Source organism: Strix aluco, chromosome 12 (assembly GCF_031877795.1).
Source record: "Strix aluco isolate bStrAlu1 chromosome 12, bStrAlu1.hap1, whole genome shotgun sequence".
In the NCBI taxonomy this organism is placed as follows: Eukaryota; Metazoa; Chordata; class Aves; order Strigiformes; family Strigidae; genus Strix; species Strix aluco.
The window spans coordinates 4580434-4599216 of NC_133942.1; the positions used below are offsets into that span (position 1 = coordinate 4580434).

The 18783-nt window shown below is 54.2% G+C and overlaps 1 protein-coding gene across 2 annotated transcripts; it reads right to left on the minus strand.

The window, feature by feature from the left end:
• Positions 1–1751: 1751 nt before the first annotated feature.
• On the minus strand, positions 1752–13092 carry HEXA (hexosaminidase subunit alpha). Of its 2 annotated transcripts, none has more exons than XM_074837179.1 (14): positions 12820–13092; positions 9174–9272; positions 8756–8821; positions 8548–8594; positions 8105–8215; positions 7233–7334; positions 7015–7147; positions 5792–5972; positions 5413–5499; positions 4983–5055; positions 4385–4565; positions 3954–4044; positions 3427–3531; positions 1752–2944 (listed from the first exon to the last, which is right to left on the minus strand). In XM_074837179.1, exons 1-14 carry the CDS (start codon positions 13064–13066, stop codon positions 2881–2883), a joined length of 1587 nt encoding a protein of 528 aa, XP_074693280.1. In that variant the 5' UTR covers positions 13067–13092; the 3' UTR covers positions 1752–2880. The 2 variants fall into 2 exon arrangements, with proteins under 2 accessions (XP_074693280.1, XP_074693281.1); XM_074837180.1 differs by lacking the exon at positions 12820–13092 and adding an exon at positions 9857–11378.
• Positions 13093–18783: the final 5691 nt, after the last annotated feature.

Genomic DNA, 18783 nt, shown 5'->3' on the forward strand with positions numbered 1-18783 from the left:
AAGCACGTGCACGTTTGTGCGTGTGCAAGTGTGCGCACGTGTTCAAGTGCGGGCAAGCACGCGTGCAAGCGCGTGTGCTGCAAGGGCGCGCACGCGCGTGCAAGTACACGCGAGAGCGTGCTCAGGCAGCTTCCCGGCCACGTTGCGAGCCCTGTGCGACGGCGCGTGAGCATGTGCGAGCCTTTGCACGCGCGTGCAAGCGAGCAGGTGTCCGCCGGAGCGCACACATGTGCATGCGTGTGCACGGGCACGTGTGTTCGTGAGCGCGCCTGGGCGCACACGCAGCCGCGAGTACGCGTGTGCAAGCGCGTGCAAACACACGCGAGCGTGTCCCAATAAAACCCTCCGGCTGGGGACGGCGCCCCGGGTGGGCACCCATGGGTGGGTTTCGGAGGCGCGGAGCGTAATCCTGCCGAAATCTGGCAGCTCGGCGGCTGTTCTTCGCCGCCGCCTGGGTTTATTTTTAAACCCGTTGGCCCCGAGTGATTCACACGCTGCCTGTTCTCCGCTGCTCCCCGGCAAGTTTTACGCGACCAAAATAGATGTTCTGGAAGGAACGGGCCGCGCGGCGAGGCCGCGGCGGGGGAAAGCGAGGTGCTCCCTCCCCGCTGACGGGGAGCCTGGCCTTTGCAAGGGTGAAAACGTTGCCAAGCTGCCCCCCAAGATGGTGGTTTTGGGGAGATGCTGGCGCAGGATCCCCCAGGAAGCGAGACCATGGGGTGGTAATTTAACCAGGATCATAAATACCAGGCTTTAGCGGAAGGCGCAGGGTTGGGGGGTTCCCCCATGCCAGTCCCGCCGGCGCTGGAGCCCCCCAGGCCCTGCACCAGGCAAGGAGGGAGTCAGGCAGGGTGAGGGCAGGGCCATGGGATGGGGTGGGGTGGGGAAGAACCCGCAGCACACACCGAGCAGCACCCAGGGAGCAGAAAATCCTCCCCAGGGCCAGGCTCCCCTTGGCCCCAGCCCTGCCAGGTGACAAAAGACACCAGTTTACACCACCTTGGGGGAAAAAAAAAAGGGAAAAAAGCAGCTTTTAAAAATTAGAGGAGATAATAACCCCTTTCCTCTGTGCCTGCCACCTGCTCAGGGCCCGAAGCACTGCAGCCAAGCGGCAAACTATGGCTTCTGGGCTGTCCTTGCCCCAGCGCGGCTGCGGGAAGAGCCAGGCAGAAGCGGCCACGCAGAGACGGAGCAGACGCCCAGGCCTAAGGCGCTGGAGGCCACCGGCACAGGCCAGAAGCTGGCCACCGTCTTGGTGCTGTAGAGCAACGCTTCCCAAAGCCAGGCCTAAGAGCTGCCGTGGGGACACTGGGTGGCAGCAGCGGGGCCTGGGGGCAGAGCGCAGCATGTCCCCACAGGGAGGAGAAGCCTCGGTCAGCGGTTGGTGGTGCCAGGTGGGGCGGGGAGGACGGGGCGCTGCTGGACCTCACAGCACACCAAAGCCCAGCGAAAGGACGCCTTGAGCACGAGACCAGGACAGCATTCGCGACCAAACCAACAGAGAAAAGGGGCACAAGTTTCCCGTGGAGGCTTGGAGGAAACAGAGGAGCATCTTCCTCCATGACACAGGGCCCTTCCCGTCCCACCCTCTGTAGGGGGAAAAAAATATCCATCTTTCCCCAAATCTGGCTGAATTTCCTTGCTCTAGGGTGGTTGGGCTTCACAGTCTTTTTCCCCTCTCCTTTAAGATGTATCACTTCAGGGGAGCGCTGCTCCTCTTTCACAAGAGGGTAAAGACATGCAAGACCTGACCATTTTCGAATATTTTTAATCCATTTTAATTTTAAATTTTTAATTTAAAGTTCAATAGTAAAAGGTTTCCAGCCATAACAGATCTCGCTCATTTAAGATCAAGTCACAGGTCCAACAGTCCCAGCAGCCAGGATTTCTCCTCAAGAGATTCCCTGCCTTGAGCTGACCGCGGTTTCCCACACAGCTACCCCAGTCCTCAAAGGACAAGACCCACGACTGTCCCGGCTCCGTGGGACAGCAGCACCACCAGTCTCTTCTCCGAGAGAAACACTATCCAAACCCAATCCCTCTGGCCATGGGAGGGTGGGAGCTGAGCTCCCCAGCCTGAGGACAACCGAGCAGGAGGGGGACGGGTGAGTTGGCCAAACCCTGAGCAGAGGTGACAGCTCACTGAAGCGCTGAGCAGCGACACTGTAGTATCCGCACACCGCTCGGCAGGTTTGCAGGGTCTCCTCGGAGAGGCTTTGGCGTGTCTTCCGTCTCAGGAGGAGCTGGCAGCAGACAGGTTTGGGGCAGCAGCGGCGGTGGCTCACAGGCAAGGCTCCTGCTGGGCCCTAGGCAGAGAGAGGAGACAGAGACAAGAACAGGAGCCAACGCCACAACATTGGCCACTGGGGCGTGGAAGGCCACGGTGTCCTGGCACAGACAGTCCCCTGTGTGCGTGCAGATGGTAGAAGGTCAAGGTGAAAAAACGGGGGTAGCCCACACCTTCTCTCTGCAGGGACGGAGTCTGTGACAGCAGCAGAGGCTAAACACAGTTTATCCAGCTGAGGGGTACCCTGCAAGCGCCAGAGCCACCGGGATGATGCTCCTCCACCGGCATCGCTGGAGCAAACCCTACCCAGCTCCTGCCAACAATAACCCTCACACGGTCTCCCAAGACCCAGCTGAGCATGAAAAGGCACCTTTTTCCTCTTTGGGGTCATTTATTTATAGATTTAAAGAAATCAAAATAGAAAAAGAGACGAAGAGTGCACACTAAGGAAAAAAAAAAAAAAGTTCATTGCAACAAAGCAAGAGCAGAAGCTGGGGGTGGGAAGGGTCCCTCTGCCAAGCCAGCAGCTTTTGAGGGAGAGAGGGATCGTTCCTCCTGCGTGCACAGCGACCGAGGGCTGCGGGACTCTCCCTTCAAAACCCGCCAAATTCATTTTCACAGTATCCTACGAAGAGAGGCTGCGCCTGGACACCACGCCTGGGAAGAGAGCAGAGAGATGGCATTACACAGAGGGCACAGGCAGGGCTGAGCGGTGCGAGCAGCATCAGCGTCCTGTCTCAGGCGTGACAAGGAGGGAGCATTTTTTATTCTGCACTTATAGACTCAGTTTTTTGCTCCCACGTGGGAGCACGCGGCAAGGGCAGGTTTCCTGGGGAAGCTGGTGCTGCAGGAGGGGTGGCAAGAGCTGACGGGTCTCCCTTCCTCAGCACAAAGCCCTCTCCTCGACAGAGCCACCAGCCCACGCCGGCAGCAGGGGCTCTCTTCCAGCACTGCACAAAGCAAGCTCTGCCCACGCGCAGGCAGCAGAAAGGCTGGGGATTTTCAACAGGAACAAGGGTCATTCTGCACCAGGGAAAGCCCACTTCACCCTCGCTGCCCTCCCCTGGGTTGAACCCCGGAGACGGTGGCCTTTGGGCTGTCCCCATGAGCCGGCATCCGGCTGCGAGGAGGGACGTTACCCGAGAAGCTTGCAGCGGAAGTCGGCCAGCCGCACGTAGGCATCCTGCAGGTCCCGGACGGTCGCGTTACTCCAGAGTCTCTCAGCTACGGCCCCAGCTCTCGGCCTTGAGGAACGAGGGACACAGGTAGTCAGGACGGGGGACAGTTCGAAGGCTTCTCCCACAAAGCCCTGAGCTCCCAAACGCTTTCCTGACCAAGCACACAAAGGCACACGGCTTCTGTACATCAACAGATCCACTCCTGGACACGTGTGGATTGGGAGCAGACCGGGGTGACAGGACAGAGACTGGCATTAGACACGTACCAGTTGCAGCAGCAGGTTGTACAGAGCACGTTACAGTCTTAAAAACCCTCATTTAAGCTTCAGTGAAGCCGTTACTAGCAGAGAGGCGCTGCCAGGGCACAGGGACAAAGCACCACGCGCAGCCCAAGCCCACAGCGTTTGGCACCCGCCACTCAGTGGCGAAGGACGGGCCCGAGCCCTGCCCCGCACGCCTCGAGCTCACCTCCCCACCATCTCGCTTACCAGAGCCTGGGGGCCAGGTTAGTGACGTCCACGTATTCACCCCACATGCACGCCTCTCCGCCGATCACCCGATCCTTCTGCTCGGAGCTGCCTGCCAGAGGACACAGCGCTCAGCTGAAGGGGTGTTGTAAGATAACGGGGTGACTTATTGCCCTGCCCACAGAGGCGCCTGTAACAGCAGTGAGTGGCTCAGCTACGGAGGCAATAACTTGCCCTTCTGGAAGCCCCCGCTTCAAACCCCAGGCTGGGGGAGAGCAGAGTTGTTTTCTGCCAGCAGCAAGGGAATGGGATGTAGCACAGGAACCAAGGACACGGTCACTAAAGCACCCTCACACCGGCTGTGAGAATGTTATTAGTAAGACAGCCAGCCCTGGTGCTACCTCTGAGGGACAAGTCAGCTGCCATACGGGAAGGGGACACAAGTAACACACCTTCAAACTTCAAGGGCTCCACCTGGTAGGCTGCCATCCAGTCCTGCCCGTAAGAGATGCGGTTGAGGTACCAGGGGGCTGAGAGCAGAGCCCGGTAGCCAGCCTTGGTGACATTGGCCATCTCCTCCGTGTATGGCGTGGGGTTCTCCTTCCACACATGGATGATGGTGTCTGGCCTCACCTGAGGAGCACACATGAACCCCATGTGTGGGATCAATGTGGCAACAAGAGCACTATATTGCCCCCACAAGCAGAGTGCCCTGACCCATCCGCAGCTTTGAACGCCCCCAAAGGGAAACTGAGGCAGACTTTGGCTTGGCTTTTGAGCCACTTCCCATCTGGTTTGCAGAAGCAACAGAGGGAGGGATAAGGCCATTTGCAGAGTGTCCTGGGCAGAATTAAAACCTGCCTCTTGCAGGTGTTTATACAAGAACCTGCAGAGAAGAGACCGTTGACAGCAGTGTGACAAAGCCACCAGGAGGGCAGCTCACTGGCAGCACCATCTCAGGATCAACCCCCGTCCCAGGACAGAGTTCCAGCACAGGAACTGTTCACCCCAGCACAGGCAACGGCGTTAGGGAAAGCAGGAAGCTCTCACCTTCACTGCGTTGTCAAACACCTCCTGCCACACGATATAACCTTTGCCGAGGGAAGAGATGATGTCCAGAAGCCTGGAGTGGAAAGAAGACTGAGTTTTGGGTCATCCTAGCTACACTCCCCTCTCTTTGCTGGCTGCATACAGCCAAAGCAGCCACACCGATATTCCCAACAGGCGCAGCAGGACGTAAAGCTGCTTCTGAAGGAGAAGGGAGAAAGCACAGTCCCTTACAGGGCTTCTTTCTCCTCAGCCTCAGGCTTTTTTGTGGTCAACCCCAATAAAACATGGCTAAGCTACTCCCTTTGGGGTCAGGGAGACATGCCCGAATGGGCAGGCTCCTGAAAACGACATCTGGTGACCCCGAAGCAGCAGAAGACATTTGTGCTGGTCACATACTGCAGCTGCAGGCCCACGATGTAACTGTCCTTACCTCTGGATGTAGAATGACTCTAATTTTTTGTAATCTTCACCAAAGCCCATCTCCTTCATGAAAGCACGAATGTTTGGATTGGATTTCCTGTGTACCAAAGAGAAAAGAATAAAAGCACTGCAACCCGAGCTCTGGACTAAGGCCAAGACATGGCCAAGTCCATCCCAGGCTGACCCAGCCATTCCAAGAGCTGTGGGTGCACCGGCACCAGTGGCTTCCCACAACCAGCGTCACCATGAGCACAGAAACACCAACACACAGAGCTTGGGGGAGCAGGACACCAAAGATCTGCAGATGATCGTGACCAAAAAGCAATGGGCTGGGACTCCAGTCCCAGACACTTCTCCCCAGCCCCCATCCAGACCGATCCCAGACTCACCAGCACGTGAAGTCCACCTCATCACCACCAAGGTGAAGAAAGAAGTCTGGGAACACAGCGCTGACCTCTTGAAACAAACTGGTCACAAACTGGTAGGTGCTGTTAAGGATGGGGTTGATGGGCCCATAGGTCCCAGAAGGATCCTTGCCCAAATAGCAGGGGGTCAGGAGGCCTGGAGCACCTGGGTCATAACACAGAGCAGTGAGGAAGGGGCTAAACATGGCCGTATGGCCCCATACAACCCCCCAGAGCCCCTTCAGTACGGCTCAGTGCCTGCCATGGAAGCGGAAAACGCAGGCACTGTGCCCGAAGAACAATCACAGCAGCAGAAACATGATCTCTGGCTCAGGAAGCCTGATCTGACAGGGAAGGATCTGTGTTCTGCGCTCATCTTGTGCTCCCCCATGCACATCCACTGCCACCCCAAACATGCACCCCCAGGGTGAGATCAGAGCTCGAGCCTTTTAGGCTGGACACCTTTTTCGCCCCCCTGCAACAACTACTCTGAGGATGGAATACAAACACACCAAGTCCTTGCAGGATGCTACAGTTTCTACCCTTCCCAGGTTTCCCCTTGGTATTTCTCCCCACTGCCTTTTTGGGAACATTCCTAAGGGAAACCACGCAGAGAGCTGTTAGGGAAAGGTAATGCCGATGCAGACCCCAGCACCCCCTCCCAGCTCCATGCACCCGCCGCAGACACGGAAGGAGGGGCAGCCCTAGTTTTGGCTGCAACTACATGCACAGGGTGTACCCCAGTGTGGGCCACGGCATTTGGAGGCAGGGGAAGGAGAGAGCAAGACAAAGTAACGTTTTCCTGGAGCTTCTCATGCTTCCAGACATGGAAAAGGAGACACTTGCAGTCCTTAGAGCATGTCAGGACTGGGGCATAGCTGAGCAGAGCGAGGAAGCTTGGGCAGCTGTACCCCCAGTTAAACCCAAGATCCTTGCATATCCATGATGTTAGTTTTGGCAGAGCAGATGTTCCCATCAAAAAATCACCCAGCTTGGACCCAAGAAGAGATGGAAATGTCTTCCCTTCGGATTTTGTTCCAGAAGTTGGACCACTGGGTCCTACTTCCCTCAGACAATGGTTTGCTCCTTCTCAAAGCCAGCCTGCGGGGCCCGGCTTTCGGGATCCAGGTTGCACATTCCCTTCTTCCCCCTCCTTGGTGCAACTACAACTCTCCTCACAGCAGCAGCAGGCAGGGTCTGCTCCCCACCTGGACCCCAAGAAAGGGTGTGCCCGGGAGTGTCGAACTCTGCGACCACTCTGATGCCACGCAGCCGGGCGTACTCGATCACCGTCTGCACATCACTGGCTGTGTAGACGTGGGTCATGGCATGGAAGGCTCCCTGGGGGGACACGGGAAATCTCAGCGCCTTGCTCAGGATCTGCTCGCCCTGGGCTGGGCACTGCACGGTGATGGGGGTGGGTTACCTGCTTGCTGAGCTCTGGGAAGGTCAAGCTCTCATAGGGGAAAGATGGGTCGTCCACAATGTGCCAGTGAAACACATTGAACTTGTTGTAGGCCATAACATCCTGTGAAGGAACAGGAACAAAGATGAACATGCCCTGTCCCTTCTGAAAGGTCACCCAGCTTGCCACAGAAAGGGGACAAAGTCCCTGTGCTCCACAAGGACAAGGCAGAGTCCCTAAATGCTCCTCAGTATCCAGGAGGGATTCAGACACCTCTCTTCAAACACACCAGCACCACAAAGAGCTGCAGAGGGCCAGCAGTACTTCTGCTCACAATAAAATCTCTGTTCTCCCTATAACTGAGCCGATGGTGGGGACCTGGAAGTTTAATTCTGCTTGGGATGAACACAGAACCACCACCCCCTTTTGTCTAATGTGGCTGGGAAGAAGTCAGTGTTTCCCCTTGCCTCAGAAAAAATCCGGCCTCGGGAAGTAATCTGGATTGCAGGAATCCAAGATACCTCGGGAAGCTGAAAAATCACCCAAACGAGGGAGCTGTGAGTTACACTAGGAACAAACACAGCCATGGGCACTGGGAAGGACCTACAGCACAGAAGCATTTTCCCATGATGCATGTCTGTATATTAAGAATTGAGGTCATGCTGTCATCCCACCCCAGCCTGCCACATCTAGGGACAAGCAAGCTGGTTTTGTTCAAAAAGCCTGGGTTTGACAAGCTCTTCCTTGAGACGTAGATGCAGTGGCCTAGGCATTAGACAGCTCCCAGGATATTTGGAAAGGAGCAAAACCCCAGAGAGCCCTCCAGGCTACTCAGGGAGCCCTCAGCTGTCACAGAGGAAGGGACACTTTGTCTCCCAGCACAGGCATCCTACCAGAGTTTCCAGGATGGCTTTCAGAGGCAGGTAGTGACGAGAGGTGTCCAGCAACAGTCCCCGATGAGGGAAGCGGGGGAAGTCCACGATTTCTGTCTTGTTGATGTAGTACTGCACACAGAGAACATGAGGAAGAAGTGAGCAGGGCTTCAGGCAACACAGCCATGAGCAGGAGACAATCAGGGTCACCTTTGTCCCCAGGACTGGCGGGATGAGGAGGGGTACCCTCACTGCCCAGAGTGCAAGCTAGCCAGAAAGAGCTGCAAAGCTTTACCCACTCAGAAGGCTGGATTCATGAATCCCTACTTGGCCTTTGGCAAGGCTGTGCTGCGCCGCTGGTACCCTCCTCATCCCGAGCATCCCAGCAATCCTCAGCCTGTCCCCATGGAGGCAGGAGCATTACAGAGAGCTGACTGACCCCAGGAGATGAGGCCAGGACTCACCATGCCGTTCTCGTCTCTCCCTACAAGCTGGCTGAAAGTTTCCAGGCCTGCAAGAAAACCACACACAGTTCCTTTCTCAGCACAGATTCCCCCAAAGGAACAGAGCTCAATTAACAAATAAGTCTATGAAAAGAGAGAGGCACAGAGAGACATTCCCATAGGCCTGAGGCAGGGAGAGCGGGAATGCCCCACAGAAAGCACACCTCACCTCTGAGAGCTCCCCAGACAGCATCGGCGGAGAGCAGCAGGGAGCCTTCCGAAACAGACAGCTTATCTGAAACACAGCATCAGAGGGGCCGGCGCTGGCATTAGGTCCCACGCTCCATCACACACTGCTGCAGGGCTGCAGCAGCACCAGGCAGAAGTTTTGATACAGGACTGCACCCTGGGATCCCAAAAAACTGATTTTGGGGTTTCTTTTTTTCTTTTAAACCTCTCCCACTGCTTCATCAGCACCCTCAGGTAAGTCGCTCCCTCCCTGCCCATTTCTCAATAATACCATGAGGACTGCTGCCTCCCTGGAATCGGGGGTAAGTGCTGCACAGTGCTATTTCCAACTGACGGGCACAGAAACAGCTGTACTCCTGCTCCCGTCACTCCCTCCTACTCCCAACCCCGATACTCACAGCTCTCCTTGGAGTCCAGGCTGGGAAACCCATCACAGCCCGGTGTGGCAACGAAGACAAGGAGCTGAGTGCAGGGCGTGCCCCAGGGTTGCTCGTTCTCTGCAAGGGACACAGACCACAGACATCAACCCCATCCTGGCTCTTTTTCCTGCTTCCAGGCCGCTGCCGTCCTCCCAGACCAGCTAACAGTGGAGGCGCAGGAGTACACGGGCAGAAAGGGGCATCCCCTCCTTCACCCCAGAGCAGGGACTTTTTTCAACTCAGGCAACCAGAAGCACATGAGCTGACCCCAACTTTCAGTGTGGAGAAGGTCTGATGGTGAGGCAGCCCCCAGGGAAGGCTTCGCAGTGGAAGCTTAAAGGAGCACACCACAGAAGAGAGACATCAGAGCATGGTCTAGCAGCAGCCCCCAAGGCTTCCTGCATGCTGGCCCCTGCTCTAAACAACAGCCGTGACTACTCAAATCTGTTCCAAAGGGGTGAAAAGCTTCATGTTTCCAAACTCTTCCAGCACTAGGGAAAAAAGCACAAACCCAGGAGCTCTGCCACCCTACCTGCACTTCTTAGAAAGGGCAAAGAAACCTGGTAAAAAAGGGTGAAGAATGAATCCAAACATACTGAAGAGTCAGGCTGAGTTAGAGGCCACCAGAAGGCCTCGCCCACACAGAAAGGCTCCCGACCGACCTCACTTTCTGCAGAGCAGGTCCCAGACACAGCGGCTGGAAAAATAGACCCAGTCACGTTCAGACCCCAAGCAGGAGCTCTGGCCACGCTTCTCTATCTGAAGGAGCACTTCCTGGGATGCACAGGCCCGAGTTCTCACTGGAATCGCTCCTCCAACTCCAAAGGGAGGTGTTCAGCCTTTGCTGAGATGCACGGGTCTACTCACAGCAGTCTCTGGCCAAGAGGAACGAGGGTTAGTGGGGTGGGACCCTGCTAATCACAGCCAGGGTCCATGCTTGCACCCCTCCAGCATTCCCAGGAACAGCCCATGCTCAGTATAGTCACTAAAAAATAAAAAGCTTGGCTTTGAGTGAAGCTGGCCAGAAGCCAGGCACCAAGCAGACTTCAGAGAGACCGTGGCACCACCGGCGTTTGGGGGAAACGTAGAGAGCCCATGCTCCAAAGCTTGCAGGAGTCAGAACCCCCAAATTTTCTCCATGACGGAATGGTGAAACCTCCACAGAAAGAAGAGAAACGGCTTGAAGATAGCCCTCTGGTTTGAGCTTTCCTCTCTGTTACAGACGAGCCGGTAGCCAAGGCAACCTCGCAGATGTGCAAGCTGGCACGGCAGCACAGCAAGACCTGCTCCCTCTGCTCAGCGAGACGGCAGCTCACCAGGGACAGCCACTCGCAAGCCTGGGGACACGGGAAATACTCATTCTGTTGAGAAGCCTCGACAGAATTGGTCCCACCACCACACACCACGTTTAAACCCACCCAGGGAGACACTGTCAAACCCAAACCCAGTCTCTTGGGCCAAGGAGCAGGCAAGCACCACCACTACCACACCTAGAAGGCACTGCAGATGGGCGCAGCAGGGATCAGTGACCCATCAACCACAAAGGCTGAAGTTCACGGTTCAAAGGAGCACTCTGAAGGCACAAGTCAGGTTAATTACAGTCATGGACTGGAAGACAAGGACACTAACGCAATGACTGCGGCAGGTTAGCACCAGTGAGACACCAGGGATGGAGAGTCCTGGCTTGAGTTCCACGCAGGGTCCTGGGTCTCAGACTGGTTTCGGAGAGGCTCAGCTTAAGGACAACAGACAAGGGACAAGCAGCAAGGGAAATCCCAATTAGAGAGAAGGAAAAAAAAAAATTCTTCACCTTGAGGGTGGTCAAACACTTCAGCAAGGACTATTCTCCATCCTCAGAAATACCACAATTTCAGCTGGACACAGCTCTGAGAAACTTGACCCAACCGCAAAGTTGGCTCCAACTGCAGGTTTGGCCCTATTTTGAGCAGGAGCTTGACCAAAGACCCCCATAAGTCCCTCCTAACTTAAATCAGCCTGTTTTCACGCTTGAAGTCCAGGATGAATGCAGAGTTTGGACATAATCTTGCTTGCTTATTAAACTGACAGAGTAGCTTTCTGAAACAGGCAGAAAATGGTTTCTGCTGTTTATTTTCTCTATTAAGAGAAACTATGTCCTTCCATTCAGGGTTTCCATTGCCTGTTCTTCCTAACAACCCATGTAATAAAAAAAAAAAAAAAAGGAAGACAAAAAGGGGAAAGAGCCTAAAGCCTTAAAATTAATTGTGTAGTTTGAGTGTCATAAAGCAGGGCATACGGAACGCAGCGAGTATGAGCTCGATCTCATGATCACATGAAGTTGCTCCGAGTGATGCAATGGTCATACTTCCCCTCTGAGAGGAACGGGAAAATGTGAATAATTACATCAGCTGGTTTTAGTTCCTAGCAGTAAAAAATGAAACAAGAGGAGTCTTCTTCAGCTCCCGTATCAAGATTTATTTCTACTGCTACTTACAAGAGTTGAAGAAATAAAGTAAGCCAAACGGTTCTTCTCAGCGTTTCAAACTTGCCTTTGTCAAAGCACGATGCGCCCGAGATGAAGCAGGGCGGCTTCTGCTTTGATCAGCAGCGACAGAGTTCACGCTGACATTTAAAACACTCGGAGGCAGAGTTACTAGCTCTTTTTGATGAATGAAGCATTTCATATTCCCCAGATATAGCGCTTCAGGCTGCTGCAGACCCACGCAGGCACTGAGCATCCGTGCACACTGGCTCCCCAGCCTGCGAACACAGCCAGGGAATTTCCTGCATTTTATCCCAGACATACAACGGGTGCTATCACGAAGAAGTCCGGGGGCAAGAAACTTTTATAACCTGTCCCAAGTCAAGCCTAGGCTCTCAAAGCTTTTGCCTTTCCTCATCTTACCCTAGAATTTCAGGATGAATCCAAGAGCTACTACCTCTCTGCCAGAGAAGCCATGCTGCCTCAGGACACTGAGCAGCTCAACTTTGGCAGCGAGTGTCCCATGGCACGGAAAGAAACACACATGAAGCAACAAGAGTCTCTTCAAGGTAAAGCTTCACACTGGACACTAAGAACCGCTAGAAACAGGAAAAGCCAAGACTTGTAAAAAGCGCCGAAACTGGAGCAATTGCAACACCAGCAACAGCTCTCCCTGCAGTCACAAGGAAGCAAACCAAAGTGCTGGTGAGCTGAAACACGATCTGAAGATAAAAAATGAGATGGAAAGAGCAAACTCTTGATAGCAAGAGCCTAACTCCTTGAAGGAAACGCAAGACCGTGCCAAACAGGATTAGATTTTATTTTAAAACGTGCGTGCCGCAGGCATTGCCCTCCACAGACAAACGCAACGCTGCCCTTGGCTACCAGCCTCGATTCAAGCCACTGCACCATCAGGCCACAGCCACCGACTCCCCTCGCCACCAGCCCCTGCTGAACTGAGGAAATAAGGGGGTTAAAAAACAGATCGCCACACAAAACCCGTGGTTTGAGCGCCCAAATACACGAGGGTTTGGTTTGGGGGTTTTGTTTTAAAGAATAAAGCCTCACATGAAAGGGTCAACCGCCCTTCCAGCAGCCCCTCGTCCCCGCGTGGGGAGGCCGCCGAGCCCCCCCGCCCCGCCGGCAGCCCCCGCCCCGCCTCACCGGTCGGGCGGGCGGCGGCGAAGAGCAGCGCCCAGTACCGCTGGAAGGCCGCCTCCAGCACGGCGCAGCCCGGCCCCACGGCGGAGCCGGCGGCGTAGGTGAAGCGGAAACGGCGGGGAGGCAGCGGGCAGCGGCCGCCGCCCGGCGGGGAGCGCTCGGCCTGGGGCTGCGGCCACACGGCGACCACCGGCCCCGCCGCCGCCACCAGCAGCGACAGCAGCCGCAGCAGCGCCCGCCCCGCCGCCATGTCGCGCCCCGCAGCCTGAGGGAGGGGGCGGCGCCGCCCGCCGCGGGAGGGACGCCCGCGAAATGGCAGCTCGGCCCCGCGGGGCCGGGCCGGCCCGGGCCGCCGGACCCGCCTCCCGCCATCGGGCCGCAGGCGCCCTCACAGCCCCCTCAGGCGGCGGCGGCGCCCTCCCGCCCTCACCGCAAGGCCTTTGCCCCAGCAGGCGCTTCTTTACTTTTAAAGAAATCCACAAAACCCTCAAGCTTCCCGTCGAGGGTCATTTCTTCCCCAGCACTCAAAACTTAGAGCCTCTCCGCCATGCTCCCTGACCCCAGAGGATGCCCTTGGGGACTCCCAGCAGCCTGATTTGGGGTTTGAGGAGAAGATCAATGATTCAAAACACGTATTTCACCTGCACCGCTTTCCAGCTGTGCGACTGAACGTGCACATGCTTTGGAAACACCTTGGGTTTTGACATCTTACGTTGGTGCCGTGCATTTTTATGAATAATGCTGGATGTAAATCAGCCCTTTGCACAGGTTTCCAGGGGTATTATATCGGTGGTGGGTGAAATACTGGTTGAATTGTACAAAAAAGGGGCTTTAACCCACGGAGGAGGCTAACAGTGAAGTGTTGCAGAGATGCTTTTCACGCAGGGTTTGGCTTTTGCAAGGAAATCCTCAACCTCAGATGAACCCTTTATTTTGCCTCCTCCCTCCCAGCTCTGCATTCCTCTGCAATCCCCAAGGCAAATAAAGATCCTTAAGCCCAGGTTTTACCCATCTCATTGCCAGCACAACCCTACCAGCTTCTATACAGGAACCAACTCCAAATTATTAAAAAACAGCTGTCCCAGCCCTCCTGAGCAAGCAGTGAAGCCACCGGAAAACTCCAGGCTATCAGGAGTGCTGGGAGACAGGCCACAGGTGTGGGGAGCAAGCAGGAAATTAAATAAATGCCATGGGAAAAAGCATGACAAGGGAGATGGCCCCATCCCGCTAGCACAAGATGAAAAACTACTTTGCATGAGCAGGACACAACCATGGAAAGGTCTGGTGGGGAATTTAACGGATTGTCCTTCACGTGAGCAGCATAGAGAGAACCACGGTCAACAGAAAAAAAGCTTTTGGCAGAAAAACCCTCAAGGAACTTGCTGTCCAAGGTTACAAAAGCACCAGCACAAAGTTGGGGACTGATGGTGAAAGGAGAAGAGCTGGGAGGACGTGGGGGAGTTTCAGCGGGGCTGGAGAGGAGGGTTGGAGCGAGGTGCTCACCAGGATTGAGGGAGCCTGTGAGGTACCAGTGAAGGTTTTGGGTATATCGTGGAGGTGGAGAAGTTGTGGGGATGCCAGGCAGCAGGAAGGGATCACAGTTACGTTTGGGTCTAAATGGGATTGTGGGAATTTTGTGAGATTGGTGAAAATGATAGGGGATCTCAAGTGGGGGAAGGCAGGGAGGGGGCTAAGGGTCACCTGTGGATAAGAGAGCTGGGCTCCATCAGGAATGGAGCCAAAGAGAGCCAGATGGTGTTGCCATGAGCTTAACACCTACACAGCACTGCATCCTTCTTCTACAACCCTGTAGAACAGCGAAGGCCACCCATTGGCCTAAGGGAAGGTGAGCCAGGAACCAAGGACAGGCACAACATGGGCTAGGCAACAACCTTCCCAGCTGGGTGCAGCCCCACAGCCAGGCGAGCAGAGCATGGAGTGGCAGCAGTGGGGCCCATCAATAGTCTAGGTGTGACCTGGCAAAAGCACAGCACCAAGGTAAGTCCAAGATCAATCTGGGAAAGCCTAGGAGCAGATGCACCTACAGGAGAGCTCAGAAAAACAGTGATTGCCCAGAACTCAGCTTAAATGGAGCTCCTGGAGCAATGGGTCACAGGTAGAGGTCCCAGACAAGGCTGACTGGGGCAATTAAAGACCGTTGATGACTTCAGGTTCCTGACAATCCTCACCTGTCCCTTGTTTTTGCTACGGAGAGGTGGCGGGACCCCAGTTCAGCACGATGGCATGTGCCAGGCTGCTTCCTCATGATTCTTCCAGCTCCAGCGCCATTACTCCAGGATGTTGGCCCTTCTCTGGCTCCGTCCACATCACAGGGCAAGAAGGGACGTGGAAAAGAACACCTATATTCCAACCTTTGTTGGACATCCGGGAAAATGGCCCCTGCCATTCTTTATGATCAGGTTTCCCTCCACTGGTCTCAAGGCTGTTGCTGGTCTACGTGAAGTCTCCGCAGTCTTGAGCGGGGTTTGTTGCTTTCTCAGTGCAAACCTCCAAAACATCAGCTGTTGCCACCACTCTTCTGACAACACTGATGATTCCACTATCTCTGGTCTTTTCCTCAAGTAGTTTCACTCTATTAAAATTGCAGGGGAAGAAATAAAACAACCAAGGCAGTTTGTTGCTGTTTTGCATCAGGCAATGTCAGCAGCATCGGCAGGGCTGTGCTTCCCAGCGTGTGAGACTGAAATGCAAAGGTGCCCTGGCCTGAAGTGAATCCTTATTTCAGTCTGGGGAGGGTGGCCTGTTCGCCACACTTATGTAAAGCATTGTGATCATAGCTTTCAGTTAAAATATTCAAGCCTTTCTATAGATTCTGTTGTTGTTACTATTTTAAGGGACCTGATGTCTCTGGGGGATGACTCAGAGAAGTTCATCTGTAGCTGGCCAGCATTAATCTAGACTAACAGTCTGATTCGGGAATGCATCTTTACGTAAGAAAACTGCTTAAGCACGTGTTTAACTTTGCAACTTGGCTAAAAGAGACTGGTTTACATGCTGCCCTGCATCGGGTGTGGAGCAGCAGTAGCCAGAAGTTGCTGATGCTCTTCAGTAGCTCTTCAATAGACCAGCTCGTGGTCTCAGAGCATATCTCCAGGGCGATACGTTCATCTGGGAAGGTTGGTCTCTCCAGGCTAGTTCAGCAAAGAACAAACACGGAGACACAAGGTTCAGAGCTTACCTGTCCTCCTGCTCCGCACCTCCGCTTGCCCTAACCCAGGCTACCAGCGCCACAGCAGGGATGTACCGGCTCAAAGGCACTTTAATGTCAGTGCATGGGGCTAAGCTGGGGGCTGAGAACATCGCACTGCCCCAGCCAGGTGAGACCCATTGTGGAGGTACCTGCAAACCCCTCATCACCTCTTTCACTGCAAGAGCTGGAAGCCGAGTTGCTGGGGGACTCTGCAGAAAACTCTGCTGCACCAGGACTCTGCTGGATTACCTGCTTACAACCAATAATGAATTTGGTAGAAATCCAAATTCATTGTTCTGACATAAATTGTTATAAAATCTGGCTGGTGTCACACTTGGGTTTTTCTGGTTTGTTCGCCTTTGGGGCATGAAGGTGGCCTTTGGTCTGTCAGTGCAGTTCCTTGTTCCACAGCATTTTTTTAAGGTATAAACCTATTTATTATGCTGCCTAATTCCCTGTAACGTTGGCTGCTTCTGCATTTAATTAGGAGGGTGTTTTGCATACAGATTCCTCCGCTGGTGAGAAGCATATGAGCCGATGAAAGGTGGACGGAGGAAGCCATTCATGAAAACCTTCACAGAGTGTGAGTTTTCTGTTTGCTTTGCTCTTCGAGCCAAACACTGTCTAAGCACACTCACTCCTGAATGAACCCAGCTTCCAGGTCAATGGACCTGCTAGAGGTATGGCTGGAAGAAGGCTTTGGAAAACGCAGATCATCTTCTGGAAACACCTGCAACTGCCTCTAGACCTCTGACTTGAATTTTGACATCTCAGAGGCTTTCTGGGCAAACTTACTCTCTCCATTGGCTTGTTTACCACCCCCCTTCATCCTTGGTAAAATAATTATGGTATTTGGATTGCAATCACGAGGGTTGCAGCCATGCGTTTGTTGAAGTGACCTTATTTGTGGTGGTGGTCCAGGGGGAATAAGTCAGCATGTGCCGGGTCTTTGCAGATGTGGACCCTCCTGTTGCACATCTTCATATCTCAGGGATGATAGTGCTTAGCACGGTGTCACGCAGGCACTGGCAGGGAGCAAAGCTATCTCCACAAGTTGATGCTGATCTATCTGCTGTTCCAGCTCGTAGCTGCTCTGCAGATGGAGCGTACGCTCCACTGAGGTGGGATGATAAGGACATGTTTCCTCCTTCGGGGTGACATGGCTCTTCTCAGAGTGACTCCCCTGAAGTTTGCTGTGGGCATGGGCACACCAAGCAGCAATGGCAGGCCACCAGCCTTGCTGTGCTGTGACCTGAGCTGGGGCTTTCTACCAATACCAAACAGAGTGAGAACAGGTGAGTCTCCCAGCCTCTCTCCCCCCTCTGCCAGAGATACCTTTCTCCCAGGGAGTGATGGGGGGCAAGCAGTGTCCCTCTGAGCCCCTACGCTGCGGACTGTGTGCTGGAGAGGACGAGGTACCAGCACCCGTTTTGTCAAGCAGAGGGGTTCTCACATCTAAACACCCAGCAGAAGCCAGGAGAGACGATTGTTGGAGCTTTGTCACATGCACAAAGAAGATCCTAAACAAGAGGTGACCCTAAATCCACATCCAGGGTATTTTCACCAGCCAAATCCTTCACTTACAGCTCAGCCCATGAGGAACATCCGTGCTTTTGGGGGCTGAAGCAGGCTGGTGTATGGCAGGCTGCTTTCAGAGCCACAAGCACGTATCCCAGTGCTTTTCAAAGCACAAGATGACTCATTTTCATATCTCTACATTTCCACCTTGACCACCGCGTGTCACACTAGATGCTGCCATCGAACAGTTTAGCAGATGCATGTGGTAAATGAATTTCTCAGCACAGATGGAGTTGAGCAGAAGGGACCTCTTCAGATGGGAGAGCACATGTAAGGGGAGCGAGGCCTGGGAGATTCAGAGCGAGCAGGCAGGAGTGGGTCCTAGTGAAGAGGAATATTTCAACAATTCTGAAGTTAAAAGAAGAGTTTTAGTCAAAAAGCTTGAGGTGAGATGTGTTAATCAGTCTGGAGGATTTGGATTCCTGACTCAAGCTCAGCCTGGTGGTATTTGCGCTATTGATATTATTTGCAAAGCCCTTTTTCCTCTGGATTATCTCCAGCTCGCACAGCTTTGGGGTGGCTGAACAATCAGCAGTGATCCGAGGGGCATCTCAGCCCATGCTCACGGTCAAGGTTGTTAATGGGCGTGCAGGCAGCCAGAATCAGACCCAAGGCATGGAGAAACCTCCTGGATTTCCCTTTACCCAGTGCAGGAGCTCCATGTGTCTCTGGTGATGGAGAAGAAGGGCTTTTTCCAGAGATCCTTCCTGGCTCAAGGAGCAGTGGAGCAGGAGGGAGGCTGGGTGAGATGAGAGGTTTACCCCGAATCCGCAAGTGAGCCTCCCAGGGCAGGAGCCTGGGGGTGGTTGTGGCGTGGGGCACCAGCACTTTCACAGCATTTTGGTATCGTGAAACGGGGCTTGTCACGGGGAGATGCTGCGAGTTATTGCGGAGGCTGAGTATTTGTGGCTGCCGTCCCTGGCTGCTCTCAGTCATGGCCGTGTGGCTGAGCTGGAATCAATCAGAGCCCGTGGATGTGCAGTGACAAACTCCTCGTGCACAGAGGCCCTGCTCTGTAAATCCCATAAGCATGTGCTTAACTTCATGGAGCAAGGTGATTGCAATGCAATATTTTATTCTTGTCAGCTTCAGCATTAACAGTCACTAGAATCACTTGGGTAATTAAGCTCTTGCAAGAATAAAATGAAAAAGCGCCAGGTGCCTATGGAGAACTAAAT

What these genes read in the sequence shown, in the direction of transcription:
- HEXA (XM_074837179.1), bottom strand. Translation starts at nt 13,066, where the DNA reads ATGGCGGCGGGGCGGGCGCTGCTGCGGCTGCTGTCGCTGCTGGTGGCG. An exon ending in CGCCGCCGCCCGCCCGACCG is followed by an intron (nt 9,273 to 12,819) that starts GTGAGGCGGGGC and finishes TGTCCCTTGCAG; the next exon opens with AGAACGAGCAACCCTGGGGC. An exon ending in GAGGTGGACTTCACGTGCTG is followed by an intron (nt 5,500 to 5,791) that starts GTGAGTCTGGGA and finishes TTTGGTACACAG; the next exon opens with GAAATCCAATCCAAACATTC.